At 43.0% G+C, this 19,029-nt stretch overlaps 2 protein-coding genes across 2 annotated transcripts; one reads left to right on the plus strand and one right to left on the minus strand.

Moving 5' to 3' along the window:
* The first annotated feature begins 10,489 nt into the window (after window positions 1–10,489).
* Window positions 10,490–18,633, plus strand: LOC138854410 (uncharacterized). Its single transcript, XM_070097454.1, has 5 exons — window positions 10,490–10,953; window positions 13,476–13,840; window positions 15,182–15,295; window positions 17,283–17,405; window positions 18,580–18,633. The coding sequence occupies exons 1-5, from the start codon at window positions 10,620–10,622 to the stop codon at window positions 18,631–18,633; spliced, it is 990 nt and encodes a 329-aa protein (XP_069953555.1). The 5' UTR covers window positions 10,490–10,619.
* LOC128697952 (uncharacterized) lies at window positions 11,419–13,487 on the minus strand. Its single transcript, XM_053789939.2, has 2 exons — window positions 12,799–13,487; window positions 11,419–12,195 (listed from the first exon to the last, which is right to left on the minus strand). The coding sequence occupies exons 1-2, from the start codon at window positions 12,851–12,853 to the stop codon at window positions 11,474–11,476; spliced, it is 777 nt and encodes a 258-aa protein (XP_053645914.2). The 5' UTR covers window positions 12,854–13,487; the 3' UTR covers window positions 11,419–11,473.
* Window positions 18,634–19,029: the final 396 nt, after the last annotated feature.

A 19,029-nucleotide genomic window follows, 5' to 3' on the forward strand; every position in this document is an offset into this window, starting at 1 on the left:
GCTCTAAACTCTCAAGTGTGTACACACACACACACACACACACACACACCTCAGAACAGCATTCCGACATCTTAATAAGGAATCATTCAGGACCCTGTACACCGTGTACGTTAGGCCCATATTGGAGTATGCGGCACCAGTTTGGAACCCACACCTAGCCAAGCACGTGAAGAAACTAGAGAAAGTGCAAAGGTTTGCAACAAGACTAGTCCCAGAGCTAAGAGGTATGTCCTACGAGGAGAGGTTAAGGGAAATCGGCCTGACGACACTGGAGGACAGGAGAGATAGGGGGGACATGATAACGACATACAAAATACCGAGAGGAATTGACAAGGTGGACAAAGACAGGATGTTCCAGAGATTGGACACAGTAACAAGGGGACACAGTTGGAAGCTGAAGACACAGATGACTCACAGAGATGTTACGAAGTATTTCTTTAGCCACAGAGTAGTCAGGAAATGGAATAGTTTGGCAGGAATAGTGGAGGCAGGATCCACACATAGCTTTAAGCAGAAGTATGATAAAGCTCACGGTTCAGGGAGAGTGACCTAGTAGCGATCAGTGAAGAGGCGGGGCCAGGAGCTTGGACTCGACCCCCGCAACCTCAACTAGGTGAGTACAACTAGGTGAGTACACACACACACACACACACACTGTACGAAGAGGTACAATATACCTCATAGAGCAGGAAGAGAGTGGACCTAGTAGCGACCAGCAAAGGGGTGGAGCCAGGAGCTATGAATCGACCCCTGCAACCACAAATAGGTGAGTACACACACACACCAGCTACTGACAGCAGGGTCTGCCATACTCAGTGTACAGCTACCAGTGTGTGGAGTAACAGTGTACCACAGCTCACCTACCACTGCACCCTGCATCAGACCCATAGAAGAACCAGCGTGACTTCACTGATTACGTCACGACTAATTGATGACGTGTAGCCAGTCATAACAGGACTTGAGGGACGTCACTGCTACGTCACAACTAGTTGATGACTTGTAGCCAGTCACAAACGTTCTTCTCCCTTCTGATAATGGTAAGTCGATTTTCATGATTTATTTCGCATTTTCATGTACATAAATTTTCATTTATGCTCAAAAATTGTTTTATAATGATTTGTGATTTGAATTAATTATGTTTGTGTGTTTTGTCTCAGTTGATAAAGATGTGAGATGACTGATGAGCTGAACTTGTCTCTCTCTCTCTCTCTCTCTCTCTCTAGCACTGTATATTACTTCTAAGACATGTGATGAATATTCCCAGAATGCCTGTCTCCTGGTGTGTTTGGCGATAGTGGATGCAGGGTTGAGTGCAGGCGTGGGTGGAGACGTGAGTGAAGGAGGCGTGGGTGGAGACGTGGGTGAAGGAGACGTGGGTGGAGGCGTGGGTGAAGGAACTACAAGAGCAGCAGAGGAATTCTCCCTCAAGGATCCTCTCACAGCCTCTGTTTACCATCTCCTTTCCTTCGGCAATCGCGATACCCACTCCAGTTCCGCCAGTGCTGCGAACTTCGCCAGTTCCGCCAACATCGCCGGTTACGCAAATGCCTTCAACTTCGCCAGTTCCGCCAGCAACGGCTTCAGCGACCTCCAGAGGCGGTACAGGGACCGCGTCTTGGGTCAAGCCAACGCTCAGAGCGACAACGGGAACGGTCCGCGCAAAAGGGACAACGAGTTCGGCGAGGTGTTTAACAATAGAGGAGTCAACGGAGAGATCGCCCGACGAGTCAACGGGGTAACAGGACGAAAAACCAACGAAGAACTCAACGGGAGCTCCGATAGAACACTTAGCAAAGAATCAAACGGGACGTTTAACCAAGGGTTTAATGCAAGACTTAACGGAGGCTCTGTTGAGTATAATGGAGAATCAGATGACGACCAGAGCATGAGATTTAACGGAGAATTCAATAGCGAACTTGTTCAAAGATTCGACAAAGGATTCAATCTCGACTTTGACTTCAGCAATGCATCGGACGGAGTAGGACACGAGGACCAACTGGCCCTCCTGGCCTTGGAAACCACTCATCAGGACCAGGGCCACTATCAGAATCTTGTGAGGAGAGTGGGGACATGGAATGAAGGGCAGAGCCACTATCAGGGCCATGGTCAGGGTCCTATGAGGAGAGTAAGAACGTGGAATGAGGGCCAGGGCCACTATCAGGGCCATGGTCAGGGTCCTGTGAGGAGAGTGGGGACGTGGGATGGAGTTGACGACAAAGACAAGAGGAACCCTTGGGAGTTCGATGTGGGGTAAGTTTGTCTTCGAAGTTCATTCTGTCTGTTTATTGATATATATTTATTTCTGTGTCTGCTTGGGATGCGGAAGGGAAAGTAAGGGGAAAAGGAAGAGTAGAAGGAGGAGGAGAAAGAGAAAAATGAGAGAAAGAAAAGGTGAAATAGAAATAAAGGCGATACATGAAAAAGAGTAGGAGGAGATGGAGGGAGATTAAGGTTAGAAGGTTTTTAGTTCCTCCCGCGTTTCATGACTCCTTCAGCTTTAGTTTGATAAGCTTCCCTTCGTATTGCAGTTATATTGGTAGAGAAAGACAAGGTAAAAGAAAGGCTTACAGGGCAAGAACTCTTGCATCTTCCACAGTCTTCAGCGAAGACTAACAGTGTCTTGACCACTGAAAAATGATCTGGTAATACCGACAAGATGTGGAAAAAGACTGTAATGTACAGTTCAGGACATTTATTAGAGGAAACATTTCGCCATCTGTGACTGAGGAAGCCACTCGTGGCGAAACGTTCGTCTAATAAATGTCTGGAACTGTACATAAGTGACTTTTTTCCACAATATATGTGAGTCCACTCTTCTGTTTATTTCCATACAGTCAGACTCACTCATCACCTGCAATAAACCTCTTCCCTAATCCCACATTATCACCTCCCTACAGGTACTCTGACGGAGGGACGACCAGTCTCGGCACTAACGTCTACGGTATCCTCTCTGTGTTCCTCTTCACCGCCTTCCTGGCCTACATTATCTACGTCTACATGAGTCTGGGGGCCTCTGAGCGCTCCTACAGCAACTCGCAAGTGGACGCTGTTGTTGCTATTCTTGACGAGGTCACTAACGCCTTCGAGAGGTGGGCGGCCTTTGAGTACCTCCCGCAGGAGGGGCTGAAGGAGGATGTGGAAGACCCCGAAGAGGAAGAGGAGGCTGGCAAAGAAGAAGAAAAAGATAGAGCATAAGAAACGTAGGAAAGGAATCAGGAGTTATTTAATTGTATCAGTCTGTAGAGGAATACAAATCACAACAAAATGGCTGCAACAGCAACATACATTTGAGTTTCAGAAATCGATTTTTTGCTACAAATTTCTAAGCGTCTTCAAAGTTGACAAGAAAAACACTTGACCAGCAGACACTTGAGGCTCCAGCCAGCTTCAGGGGAGAGAATAAGAGGACGCTGATCCCACATATCTTTTTACAAAGGTGCCTTAAACCACCACTGTTTTTCCCTGTTTTAACAGAACAGGTTCAATATAATCAGAACAGGTTCAAATCCCTCCCAGAGCTCAGGAGTAGTCCAGGACCGGTGAAATATATACACTTCGCTATAAAAGTTGAACTCTAACGGCAAATATTAAGAGAATGAGGAAAGATACAAGATTAAGGTTCATTGTAATTGTTACAATACAGTTTGAAGGTAGTAACCTGTGCTACGTGTTTTGTTACCATTATAGGAAACTGGGTACATGTGCAGTGCTGCTGCACTGTTACTGGTGACACTGACAACAACACCTGTGTTTCCCAACCTTCCTAAAGTAACACAGCAACTGACAGAGGGGAAACATCTGTGATATTATTAATATTATGATTTTTTTATTAATATAATTATTGTTAATTATTATTATTGATTGCGTTTATTATTTCATAATAATAATAATAATATTATTATTTTTACACACAGGTGTTAATGATATATATATATATATATATATATATATATATATATATATATATATATATATATATATATATATATATATATATATATATATATATATATATATATATATATATATATATATATATATATATTTATGCTCATTTCAATAATAAACATAAATTAATAAAGAAAAATTTTTCTTAGATAAAGTTTTTCCTTTTCTTTCTGACCATTTATGGCGGCACTTTTGTCTTTTTTTCAGAATTATTTTGGGAGGGGCAGGAGGGGATAATTTGTAATAAAATGGACAAAATTCAGAAAACACTATATATAACGGGCTTTTTTTTTTGAACCGGTGGGGATGGGAGGGTTCACATCACAGGTCCTGGACCACATTAATTAGCAGAATTAAGAATTCACTACGTCATTCATTCAGATTTTGCAGTGTATATACCCAATTGTGTTTTATTGTACCATGTGAGTACAGTGATGTATATACGCTCATGATTCATTGGTGGTTTGAGATATTATTTAGTAACAGAATATATACACCGTTAGTGGTATATATCTTAGTGTATATACACTGAGGGCTCACTTTAAACATTAATTTAGGTATTGAAGTATTTTTGACTGGTGATGTACGGGTGATATTCAGCCTTAATGACCCTCGTGGAAGTGGGTTGACTTTAAATCTCCAATAACCAACCAGTCAGCCTTAATGTCTCTGGTGTAGTAGATCCATTTTAAACCCCATTAACCAAGCAACAATCCTTAATGACCCCTTACGTGGTAGATAGGCCTTAAACCCCATTAACCAACCAGATGCATTATACTAAATTAATTGGTCTGTTAGCTCTATCACGCAGGCTGAGGCGCTGCTGTTTTACCTTCACATCTCTGGTCAGTACAACTTTTAAATCTTTTTCACATTTTGTAGGATCAGATTCTATATTATTTTGTTTATAAGTGCCAGGGTTATATTCATTCCCTGAGGAATACGACTCCTGCTCTGTTTTACACTCAATTTTATCTGTTTCTTTTCAGACCACAACATTAGCTTGTCTAAATCATTCTGAGGTTCACTGGTATCTTTCTCGAATTGATTTATCGGCTTATTTTTGTGTCATCTTAGAATTTAATCACGTCGCTATTTATTCTCTTAATAAATTATTAATGGAGATTATTAACAACAATGGGCCAAAAACTGATCCTTGAGAAACGCCAGTTGTAACTGGTCCCATTTCTGATGTCACCAAATTAATTCAGACTCTTTGCTTCCTATTTGTCAGCCGTGTCTCGAGACGAAAGAAATTTTCCTCCAATACTGTGTGCTGCCAGTTCGACAGGCATATGCGTGGGACTTTAGAAAACCTTACAGAATTCCAAGTAACCAACATCGTATATGATATTGAAGAATAATTAGGAATTATGGACTCAGATTCATGACAAGGTACAGCAGTAGCCATCGGGTTAGAATTTATTACATCAGGCCCGGAAGCTAGTACTCAACTCTCTCGAAGACAGTTGAACACACACACACACAATGTGCCTGGACGCCGTTACAAACTAACACTAGGACTGATGACTGACGCCTCTGTTGACTTAACTGATTCCTGTGCAGACATTCTTGCCAGTGTATGTCTGTCTGTACCTACTGGAGCAGAGGTGTGCTGGTGGTGTCCCCTCTACGGTGTTTGTACCTACAGAAGATCATGGCAATGAACCTTTCATCCTCCCTGTTTTAAGCCCGTTGTATTTTGTATATCGTAATCATATCCCCTTTCAAGTTTCACGCCTTTAACATTAGTAATAAACATCGCTTTCTTATCTCGTAGTTTATTATCTTCAGTTTAGGCACTAGCTCGGGCACTTTCCAGTTTCGACAGCTGAGAGTTCCATAGTGGCGCTGCATGCTCAGGTACAGCTCGCCTATATGACGTAAAGAATGTTTTGAACGATTCATTATCTAGGTTCCTCGGTGCTACTCTTATGCTTACAAGCTCAGCATGTGCATCTTATTCTGTTGCCAAATGTTTCTTCGAAGTCTTTCGCCTTCAAGTGGTACTGTCTTTTCGTCGTCTCGCTCCGTCTCCCAGATTCATAACTCTGTTTTGATAGAGATGAATTCCAGTAGCTATCATAACAACTATTCCTGGAGTATAGCCACGTCTTCTTGCAGCCTTCCTCATCCTGTATTCTCCTCAGTATTTTAAAATGCGTTCCCCAACAATGACCTTCGGGAATTAACTCCTGTAACGAGAAGAATAAACGTCATAATGACTCCCAACAAGGCACAACTAGCCCAGAATTTAGAGAAGAGAATTTAACAGACGTTTCAGTCCGTCGTGACGTGATATTGGTCCGGGATGGACAGAAACGTCGTTTGAAGTGTCCTCTGCCGAGAGTGGGTTAACAGTGAAACCTATAGCGGGATAATTTATATAAACCAGGATGGAAAAATAGACATAAATGCAGGATAATGCGATCCTTTATTGAACCATTGTGTCAGTATTTTATACCATTTATCTCCGTATCGACCAGGAGGAAGATAGTGGCCATCACTTATACTTGTAGAACACATATACCATACTGTGTGTAAAATACTGTGTGTGTACCACACTGTACTGTACTGTGCGTACCTTCCACTAAAGTACTTTATGTACGTGCTTTAACTGCAGCTCAAACAATGAATCTTAAATCGACAGAGAGACATGTACCAGAGCAACATCTGGCGTTAATGAAGGTTTCTTCAAGTCAGACTACCAGCACGTCTGAGGAACTTAGCTCTCAGGCTGCATCTTCAAGCCTTCCACCCTCTCCAGTACTTGTACCCAAGTGTTTCACTTGTCTTAGTCATCCACTTCCATGTTTTGAGTAAGTTATCCCTAGAGACAAGCGTTCTCCCAATACAGACCAGTTCCGCTACACATGCTATTGTTTTTCACGCCTGTCTGTCGAGCACCATTCAACCAATGAACTTTTTATTTTGTAATGGATTATGCAGCTTCCAGCAGGTGGCGGCGCCTTGTGTGTTATGCGTGTTAAGTCAACACCAGCACCACCATGTGTAGTAGTAGGGAGTGAGGGGCAAGAGGGTGACTAGTCAGCTTTTACAGAGGCGATGCTTTTGTGATTTACCTTCCATATTAACGCCTTTATCATCTGCGCCGTCGGCTAGGTAACGTTCCAGCCGCGGGAAAGGAGGAAGGGAGAGTACAGGACTCCAGGTGTATCTGTCATTCAGTGTTGGGGCGAGTGTTGGTGTGCTAGCAGAGTTCCCCCCTCCAAGAAGAGTGTTGGTGTAATAGCAGAGTTTCCCCTCCAAGACGCTCTGGGTAACTAATAAAGACCCAGAAAAAGAAAGACGTCTGCTGTTTCCCGCCGTAAGATTTGCGACATAGTTCGTAAGATTTAAAAATGAATTCGGAAGATATTTAGTTACGTTTGTAAGCTGTGTGATTAAGTTCATCAGTAATGTTGCTAACTCTGAAAGTTTCCCGGAGAAATTCACAACTAATGTGACTATGTTCGTTAGATTTACAGGTGAGTTTGCCAGCCTCATGACGTCATATCCAGTCTGAGTCCAGTCCTCCTTGCTGACGACCTGATCAATGAACATCTCAGGCCTACAGATAGGCCTGGGAGGCCAGGCAGACGACAGTGTATAAGAGGTCGCAAGAAAAAGCTAATAGGAATCTTGGCTTCATATCAAGAATCATAAATCAATCAATCAATCAATCAAGTTTATTCTCTATAAGGATTACAATGTGGGGTTTACAGATTTTGAATATTGTGTGGTTTACATATTTTAAAATACTAATTACAGAGGGGGCCACTAGGACACCTAGCATGGCTAGGCATTTCGGGCAGACTTAGATTAATTCTAAACTTTAAATTATTACAGATTATGGTATTAAGGCTAAGTGACTACATCATAGTTTGTGACTAGTTAGGATTCATTATTTTATGATTAAGATTTGTATTTCTGTGTTTATAGTCAATGGGTGAGTGAGTGTAAGTGTGAACCACCAGGTGGTTTACATGTAGTTAGTTGATAGGGTGTATCAGGGAGATAAGATGTTTTCTAACTGTAGTTTTGAAAGTGATGAATGTGTCTGAAGTTCTAGAGTTTTCAGGTAGGGTGTTCCAGATTTTAGGCCCTTTGACACGCATTGAATTTTTGTAAAGGTTTAGTCGGACACGGGGAATGTCGTAGAGATGTTTGTGTCTGGTGTTATGCCTGTGGATCCTGTTACAACTATCAAGAAAGCGTTTTAGGTCAAGGTTAATATTGGAATTTAAGGTCCTGTAGATGTAGATTGCACAGTAGTAAGTGTGGATGTACTGAACAGGGAGTAAGTTTAGAGCTATGAAGAGTGGGGGGGGGGGGTGTTGCCAGGGATGGGATTTAGTGATTATTCTTACTGCGGCTTTTTGTTGGGTTATTATTGGCTTTAGATGTGTTACTGTAGTTGATCCCCAAGCACAAATAGCATAGGTAAGGTATGGATAAATGAGTGAATGGTATAGTGTGAGAAGGGCAGTTCGCGGCACGTAATATCGTATCTTGGAGAGGATCCCCACCGTTTTGGACACATTTTTTGTTATGTGTTGGATATAGGTGCTGAAATTTAGGTTGTTGTCGAGGTATAGACCTAGGAATTTGTCCTCATTACGTCTGGCAATTAGAGTGTTGTCGATCTTAATGTTAAGTTGCGCAACACCTGCTCTGCTACCAAACATAATGTAGTAGGTTTTGTCAGTGTTAAGTGTAAGTTTATTGGCTGTCATCCAAGTCAGAATTTTGAGCAGCTCCTCGTTGACAATGGTGTTGAGGGTGGCAAGATTAGGGTGAGAGATGACGTAAGTCGTGTCGTCAGCAAAGAGAATGGGTTTCAGGTGTTGGGATACGTTTGGAAGATCATTAATGTAAATGAGGAAGAGCAGGGGACCAAGGACACTTCCCTGCTGAACTCCAGGATCAAGTGGCCGTGTTGATGAGGCTGTGTCTTTAATGGTGACATACTGATACCTATTAGTAAGGTAGGATTTGAAATATGCAAGCGCATATATTTTAACTTTATACATCCTTAGTAAGGCCTCGTTTAGATTATGCTGCTTAATTCTGGTCTTCAATTTACAGAATGGATATAAACGCGCTTGAGATCATACAGAGGAGGATGACTAAGTTGATTCTCTGGATCAGAAATCTTCCTTACGATGATGGATAGGCATTTACACTCTCCGGAAAGATGAAGACTTAGAGGGGAACATGATTGATGTGTACAAACGCAAAACATCAATAAATGAGACACATATTTTAAATGACGCGCCGAAAATATAAAACCAGGACAGGATTATTATTATTATTAAAGATTAGTCGGTATTCTCCCGGCCCGGGCCTATTCCAAGTGGTGGCCCGGCCTTGGCTCGTTGTTTTGGGAGTGTCTGAGACCTAAGTCTCCCATGGGAGGAGGCACAAGTACCTCCTCATCTTTGGGACCAACTGTCCCCAGGCCTAGCCACAAGCTAGGCCTCTCTGGTCTGCCATCCCCGCCTCAAGGGGGCTAATGGGAATGACAGTCTTGTGAGCTGCAAGCTCGGGCTCAGGCACCTACCCTGCCCTAGAAGGGCTGGGCATGGTGTCGATGCCCAGGACAGGACTCGCAGCAATGGATTCCACCTGGAGACATTAATAATTGTGTTTATATTCTTAATGTTTATATAAATTTGTTTTAAATTTGCCTGTTACTAATTATACTATTCTAAAGATTATTATTATTATTATTATTATTATTATTATTATTATTATTATTATTATTATTATTATTATTATTATTATAATTATTATTTTTATTAACGTCAATATTGATAATGACGAATATGATGTGAACATCATCTCCTACCTCATCTTCACCTTCCTCAGGTGAAAATGAGTCACTTCTCATCTTCCACACTGGACATCCATCGTGACGGAGGCTACGGATATAACGACAACGGTGGATATAGCGACCATGGTGGATATAGCGACCATGGTGGATATAACAACCATGGTGGATATAGCGACCATGGCGGATATAACAACCATGGTGGATATAGCGACCATGGCGGATATAACAACCATGGTGGATATAGCGACCATGGCGGATATAACAACCATGGTGGATATAACAACTATGGTGGATATGTGGGTCTCGGTGGATTTGGCGGAGGGTAAAAAACCCATTTATTTTAGTACGTAGGTAGGACTGGTTAATGAGGTTTAAAGCCTATCTACTACACGAGGGTTATTATTGTTTGTCGTCTGTTTACCACCAGACTAAGAATATTTCGAGGCAGGTATAATGTTCGTCAGGAAACACAAGTGTTTCCTGACCCACAACTGAAGGTTTTGGTCTTCTGTCCGAGACCTTCCGCTGGCTTACCACTCCACCTCTTCAAAAATCATGGTTATGATTATAATCATTAATATATTTTTAAGAAGAATATTTCAATCTCAGTTGTAGTCTTGATGACCATCTTGTGGTACACAAACTTTAAACTCCATTAACCAATCAACCATATTATGAATATTATCGGGTCTGGTGTGTGAATTTGCATATTGGGTGAATTGGCATATTGCGTGTATTTGCATACTGGGAAAATTTGCATATTTGATGTATTTGCATATTGAGTGATTTGTATATTGGGTGAATTTGCATATTGGGTGAATTTGCATATTGGGTTATGTACAAGATTATACACATGTGTAACCCTTCCTCCACTTTTCTCATCAGACTCTTGGGACCAGCTCTGAGGAACAGTCCTCACCACTTCTCACTCCTGGCCTTGGCCACCTTCGTCTCTGTCCTCACCTACCTGATGTGGTGGTGTATCACTTTCAGAAGCAAGTGTCTGCCTTTCCTGTCACCTTCATCCACTACAACTACCCCAGTCACCCCTACAGCGCGAGATGCCCTTGATGCCCTCACAGTGACTACCCACGACCACCTCGACTTGGGTAATTTTAGGTGGGGAAATCGTGTCTCCAGCAAGATCCCTCATTTTCCTTCAGTGTCAAGTTGATAATGGGTGATTTCTGCCTATCAATGACAATTATACTGAGTAGCTGATACGACTGTAATATAGCTGAGTTTAATATTTGTTGTAATAGAACTATACGACAAATTACAAATAGGTTATATGCTTTAATATAATTGGTCAAAAGGGGTTTTATAGCTTAAACAGACTAGTTTGTATGGCTATAATATAAACTTTAATAATATGTATACTGTTCATGTTATTGTCTGTATACCTGGAGAGGGTTTCCGAGGTCAACGCCCCCGCGGCTCGTTCTGTGACCTGACCGTGTATACATATGCTTAGAACATACATCATTAAAGGCTTATCTATTTTGATAGACTTTACACGAAACAAAACAATCATGGTAATAAAACGTGAAAGAATGAAATAAAACAAAAGCTAATGAAAAATGTTTTAATTAACAATACAGTAGAATCTGGTTATACAGTTAATAGGATCAAATTATATCCGGTAAGTTGTGTAGAGTTACACAACTGTGAGGGATGGATTCTGGAGTCCTAGACGAGGAGGTACACCAGATAGGTAATGAGAGCTCCAACCACCAATAGGCCTAGGAGATTAAAGCCTATGAGGGAGTCCGAAGCCAGGCTTTCTGTGTCAGTCAGTGTCCGCTTCCTCCGCTGACGAAGGAAGAAACGCCTGGAGTTCGTTTGCTTGTTCCCCAGAGGAGGTTTGGTCGTTTCTCCACCGACTTCGTTGAAAAGATGGTTACTGGGATCAGTGTTGTGCTCAGCACGAGACTCGGAGCTTCCTGAGGGCGCTTCGTTGTGGTAGTGACCGTCGAAGCAGTTATTGATGGTCTTTAGGAGTCTTGAAGCGGCTGAGGTGGTCCCCAGGTCCACGAACATCGCCACCAGCTCACCTCCTTCCAGGAAACTGAGACTGGCTTCCAGCAGAGCTTCGTCGGAGAAGCTCTTCCTGGCTGCTTCCTTCAGCCACTTTCCACCAATGTACGGCACGGAGGCGAAAAGACAAGTGAGCACCTTATCTCCTTCATCAGTTGAGTCTCCAGGTTTCTGGTCAGTGTCCTGACCCGCTGATGAACTGGAATGGTTGGTGAAGGAGGGACTGCACGGAGGGTCGAAGTATAAGCAAGCAGGACCTGACGGGTCTTCGGACTCTCTCAGGGGGTCTTCCGCCACAGGACCTGATGAGTCTTGGGTCCGTCTCAGGGAGTCTCCAACCACAGGACCTGACCAACACAACAGCCCCACGAAGCCTGAAAAGAAAATAAGCTTTAATCCGGTGATCCTTTACAGGTATTATATCATCTGACCTGATAAACCACACAGCACCTGGGAATGAGAGGTAAGTAGGTTTGATTAGAGGAAGGGGAGCGTAGCTCCAACTTCTTTGATCAAGAACCCCTCACAAGCATCAAAGCATCCTCTTAAAGAATTTATACGAAGTCAGCAAATAGTCATACAATATATGTATGCATATATATATATATATATATATATATATATATATATATATATATATATATATATATATATATATATATATATATATATATATATATATATATATATATATATGCTATAGGTGTATATATATATATATATAAATATATATATATATATATATATATATATATATATATACATATATATATCCACCCCCCCCATATATATATATGCTGAGAGGTGCATATCTCTCATTGTTTATGTTCCGAGATGTAATGCATCTCTCAGTGTATATATGGGGGGGCACAGTGACACGCAGTAGTAGATAGACTTCAAACCTAGCAAACTAATCAATAATTTTCATATATAAAACACATTTTAAAACAAGTTTTTAAATGAATAAGAAAACCCACCGTGATAAATGAAGATTGAAGATAACACAGACATTGTCATCCAAGATGCTGCCATGCCTACTTCTGAAGCTGTGTATCGGTTTCCTATCTGGCGTTGATAATTCCCACGTTATCACATTAAATACGTGAGTTAGTGATCCTGGAATGTCGTCTTTGTGGTGAAAAGTCAAAGCTTCCAGGTCAGATTCTTCGGCGTGTCAGCGCGGGCTTGGATCCGTTTCTAAGCGAGCGTTGAAATCACCAGTCTTTTGCGTGATTCCTCCTTGTATATCATGTACTGAGGGACGGTGATCTCCTCACCATTCCTTACACTGAACAGCCTACAAAGGCTTAAAGAATCCGTATTGAACAAAGGGTTCAATCCCCTTTCTTTATAATTTCTTTGAAATCAGTAAGAACGGAACACTAATTTTTTTCGTGCGACTTTGGCAAAGTAAATCACAGTCTTGAAGAGTTTGTTACATATGTGCTGAGATCACCAGAGGTGACCGTTTACTGAGAGTGAGATCTGTTCACTCAGCAGTCTGGTTTTTCCTTGATTCTTAGTGTTGTCAGCTACAAGAATACAGACAGACGGATAGACAGAGAGACGGACTTGCATAGACACGGAATCACACACAAGTGGATATATACACACAGACGGAGGAGCAAGACAGAGTGCTGGATGCTCAGCTGAGATACACTGTGTTGTGTGTGGTGTGGTGTGTGTGTGTGTGTGTGTGTGTGTGTGTGTGTGTGTGTGTGTGTGTGTGTGTGTGTGTGTGTGTGTGTGTGTGTGTGTGTGTGTGTGTGTGTGTGTGTGTGTGTGTGTGCGTGTGTGTGTGTGTGTGTGTGTGTTAGACCAGCTCAGTGGCTGGTACCGCCGCCAGCACCACCAGCACCACCAGCACCACCACCAGCACCACCACCAGCACCACCATCACCACCTCTACCACCATCACCGCCACCATCACCAACCACTACCATCACCACTAACTCTATTACCACCACTACCATCACCACTACCACCAGTAACTCTACCACCACCTTGTTACCACTACCAGTGCAGCCAGTGCTCACACACACACACACACACACAGCTGTGAGTCGACCTCTGTAACCACAACTAGGTGAGTACATACACACACACACTCAACACAGTTACCTGGTCAGTATGTACAGAGCCTGAGGTTGTCCCAACTGTGTTCCTGAACCACTATTGTTCATGACCTTATCCACACATAATGGAACCAGTAGCATTATATGAGGAAAGAAAGGAGGGAGGGAATAGTAATAATAATAATAATAATAATAATAATAATAATTATTATTATTATTATTATTATTATTATTATTATTATTATTATTATTATAAAAACTAGGAAAGTGGAGTAACCTGGCTTAAAAGAGGGGAGGTGGGTTAGGAGTTTGGGGAGGGGAGTCAAATGACCACTGGGAAGGGGGTCAGAGGAGGAAAGGGGGCCAGTTGACCGCTGGGAGGGATAGGAGGTGGAAGGGAGGAGTAGGTGGCTACTGACCTTCACCTAAGGCTCCTTCACCCGTTACCATAGGAATGTTGTCCGTCCCTAGGCTCACCTACGAGGTGGTAGGCGGGTAGACAGCAGCCACCCAGGGAATTACTACCCTCCTATCATATGAGTGTGATTCGTAAGCCTGTTAAATAATTTGCACTCTGGCCAGGATTGATGGTTCTTTCTTTCTATCTCATAAACACATGACCAATGGCAGTAACTACCATAGCTCTGGACAACGTCATTCTCATGGTAAGGTCATCTCCATGCATACAGCATACACAACATCAACGTGGGAACATAATCATAGGCCTACTGACCCATGCTAATCATGTCCATCACACACCCAAGCACTCATGTACCTGTCCAAAGTATGCACAAATAACCTACTCACGGGAGAGAGATTACGACGACATTTCAGTCTGAGTTGGACCATTTACTAAGTCACACAGTGTGCCTTTGTAAATGGTCCAAAATGTCGTTGTAAGATCCTCTTTCCTATGTGCGGGTTATTTGTGTATTTTTCCAGTCACGGTATTGTGCCTTTTTTGTTCTGTCTGTCCAACCTATATTTTAACACTTCTGTCATGCGTACAGATGACCTCAATCATCTTATGTAAGGGACACAGAACTGATGATCAAGGACGCAGATAAATGTAAACGAGAGTGCTCAGAAGCTGCTGTAATAACCTCATACAACACCATAAAGTACAATTAAGCAAGTGTTCGAATCACTGAACTGTAGGCACAAACACTGCTTCAAAAACACCTGGAGAGATGTCAGGGGTTTATAACAGACCCACATCTCTGCTTCGGTGACATGTCGGGCCCAGTCACATGCGATAATTAACCTAATTGTCCTATTAAATTAGGGTAGCACTCACAGAGATGCACTCAGAGAGCTGCACTCCGAGATCTGCACTCAGAGATCTGCACTCAGAGATCTGCACTCAGAGATCTGCACTCAGAGATCTGCACTCAGAGAGGCAAGGAACCAACACAGTGTCTGATACTTAGTGGTTGCTTGCTTTGCCCCAATGGTCACCCTCTCAAGCAGAAACCTCACCAAATATTGATTAACTTCACTGATTGATGGAGGCCTTAATCACCTCTTTCAATTATTTATAACGAAGTTCGATTCTTCTTGTTTGTTATTATTACTGTTGTTCTTCTTCTTCTTCTTGGAGCCCACACTTGATAAATTATATGAAGAAACTCGAAAAAGTCCAAAGGTTTGCAGTCAGACTAGTACCAGAACTGAGAGGAATGCACTGTGAGGAGAGGTAGGAGCTGAACCTGACTACCTTGGTGGAAAGAAGAAGGGCAGGCTATGATTACGATATATAAGATCCTAAGATGGATGGATAGGGAAGATATAGACGGAATGTTTGAGTTAAGAGGACCAGGATCAAGGAGACACAGGTGGAGAGGGAAGACAGAGGAGCCGCAGTGATGTTAGGAAGTATTTCTTCAGACTCAGGGGGAGTTGGGAAGTGAAGTGGGAGACTTGGAAGCGTCAGTGATGGAGTTAAACTGAATACACAGCTTCAAGAGTAGATATGATAAAGCCCAAGAAGCCAGAAATTTGTGACATTGATTAGATTGGTCTAGGAGGCTAGGCCAGGAGCTGAGTATCGACCCACGCAAACACAGTTCGGTGAACACACACACACACACAATGTACTAACGTGTACATATCATAAAAATAGAGACATTGCAGTAAGCCTACTGGCCCATGCTAGGCAGGTCCTCTTCACCTACTGGCCCATGCTAGGCAGGTCCTCTTCACCTACTGGCCCATGCTAGGCAGGCCCTCTTCACCTACTGGCCCATGCTAGGCAGGCCCTCTTCACCTACTGGCCCATGCTAGGCAGGTCCTCTTCACCTACTGGCCCATGCTAGGCAGGTCCTCCTCACCTACTGGCCCATGCTAGGCAGGTCTTCCTCACCTACTGGCCCATGCTAGGTAGGTCCTCCTCACCTACTGGCCCATGCTAGGCAGGTCCTCCTCACCTACTTGCCCATGCTAGGCAGGTCCTCCTCACCTACTGGCCCATGCTAGGCAGGTCTTCCTCACCTACTGGCCCATGCTAGGCAGGTCTTCCTCACCTACTGGCCCATGCTAGGCAGGTCTTCCTCACCTACTGGCCCATGCTAGGCAGGTCTTCCTCACCTACTGGCCCATGCTAGGCAGGTCTTCCTCACCTACTGGCCCATGCTAGGCAGGTCTTCCTCACCTACTGGCCCATGCTAGGCAGGTCTTCCTCACCTACTGGCCCATGCCAGGCAGGCCCTCCTTACCTCACACGTCAGCAACACACAACAACAACAACAACAACAACAACAACAACAACAACAACAACAACAACAACAACATGACTTAGGAGGAACCACGAATTTTAAGAAATATTTGGTCAGTATTTCCTCAAGAGACGACAGTAGAACCTTCCTCACCGTTGTGAACCTAACTGAACTCACCTCGCTGTTAAAACTTAACCTCCAGTGTTAAAATTCGTGTTATATTCGCCTTCAGTGTTATATATATGAGTTTAAATTGGTTCTTCCTTTTTCCCAGTGAACAAAGAAACAAAATATTCGAGATTCCCGAGTTAGTTTATATTAACCTGCCGTCAGACTCGTGTTAATTTGTGTTAGTCTGTGCTACTGTGATCGTCCGTGTTAACCTACACTGTTTTAACCTAAACTTTGCCTTAAATAACACAGTAAATAACAGATTTTTTTGCTAATGAACAAATATATCATAATCCAAAGATTCTTCTTCCTAATGTTCCTATCTTTAATATACGTAAGTTTATATATATACATGAGAGAGAGAGAGAGAGAGAGAGAGAGAGAGAGAGAGAGAGATCAAAGCACTATGTTTGATAACAGTAAAACTTAAACAAGCTGTATAATATAACCAAGAAAGGTAAGTATAATGAATAAACAAATACGCATTATTTATGCTTACAGCGTCAGCTGACGCATCAGCTGAGGCGTAGTGACGTGGACCGCCACCAGTGGGCCACCAGGAGACGAACCCCAATTTCGGATCTTCCGGTTAGACAAGATAAAGTCGAGGATAGCTTGGACTGGGTAAGGGGTATTTTCCTGGTATATTCCTGGCGGCTCGGTATCATCAGTACTTGTGTGCTTCTGGTGTTTTGTTGAAAAATAGGAATAAAACAGTAGGCCTATACAAGGCGAGTCTTTCTCGAACCCCCATCAACGCATCATCCATCTATCATCCATCCATCATCCATCATCATCCATCCATCATCCATCATCATCCATCCATCATTTATCATCATCCATCCATCATCCATCAAGGCAGGACGCGCCTCGTCACGTCGAGACGCTTCTGAAACAATTTTTGCAGATTTGGTTCATTAGGCAACGATTGTTTTCACCAGGAAGCAAGGGAATTTATTTTTTTGATATCTTTGAGGAATAACTGCCTAGCATGGACCAGTAGGCCTGCTCCGTGCTCCTACAGCTTTATATTCTTACCTTCTTAGTTAGTTAGTTAGTTAAAGATCAGCCGGTATTCTCCCGGCCCGGGCCTTTTCCAAGTGGTGGCCCGGCCTTGGCTCCCTCTTTAGGGAGTGTCTGAGACCTAAGCCTCCCATGGGAGGAGGCACAAGTACCTCCTCATCTTTGGGACAAACTGTCCCCAGGCCTAGCCACAAGCTAGGCCTCTCTGGTCTGCCATCCCCGCCCCAAGGGGGCAAATGGGAATGACAGTCTTATGAGCTAAAAGGCTCGGCTCAGGCACCTACCCTACCCTAGAAGGGCTGGGCATGGTGTCGATCTCTTACCTTCTTTAGGTTACCCCTAAGATAAAGCTACCCAGGAGTTGCATATGTATTTAATTTTTCCACGAGTTCAAGTCAGCCAGAGTTACTCCTGTTCTTAAGGAAATACCTGGAGTATACCTAGAGAGGGTTTCAGGGGGTCAACTCTCCCCGCGGCCTGGTCTGTGAAAAGGCATCGCGATGGATCAGAGCCTGATCAACCAGGCTATTACTGCTGGCCACAAGTAAACCGTCGTAGGAACCACAGTCCGACTGGTCAGGTACTGACTTTAGGTGTCTGTCCAGCTCCTTGAAGACAGCCAGGGGTCTAGTGGTAATCTCCCTTATGTATGCTGGGAGGGATGTTACTATCAGACGTAACTTAGGATAACTAGTGGGTTGTCTTAAGTTATGTAATTTACACATATGTTACTGTTTATGATAATTATACTTACGTGTACATGTGCCTTTTATAGATAAAAGATAATGGGCCAGCCATTAACACTTTTGTACCCTCAAACCCATTGTAAAACTACAACCGGGTGTCCCCCGTGTCCCGTGGCCTGGTAGGTAAAGCTCTGTCTTCACACGCTGAGTGTCCGTGGTTCGATCCCCGGTAAGGGTAGAAACTTTAGGAGTGTTTCCTCACACCTTTTGACCCCGTTCACCTAGCATGTAAGTAGGTACCTGAGTGTTAGTTGACTGGTGTGGGTGGCATCCTGGGGGACAAGACTGAAGGACCACAATGGAAATAAGTTGCACTGCCTTTCTTGGGTTACCCTTGGTGACCAAATGTTATCTTATCTAATGTTCGCTTATAAATCTTAGATTTTAACATTCTTTATAATAGTTAACCTGACATAAATTCCATTTTCTGTAATAAAAATTGTTACAGAAAATGAAATTTATTGAGACAACCCCAACAT

Source organism: Cherax quadricarinatus, chromosome 58 (assembly GCF_038502225.1).
Source record: "Cherax quadricarinatus isolate ZL_2023a chromosome 58, ASM3850222v1, whole genome shotgun sequence".
NCBI lineage: Eukaryota > Metazoa > Arthropoda > Malacostraca > Decapoda > Parastacidae > Cherax > Cherax quadricarinatus.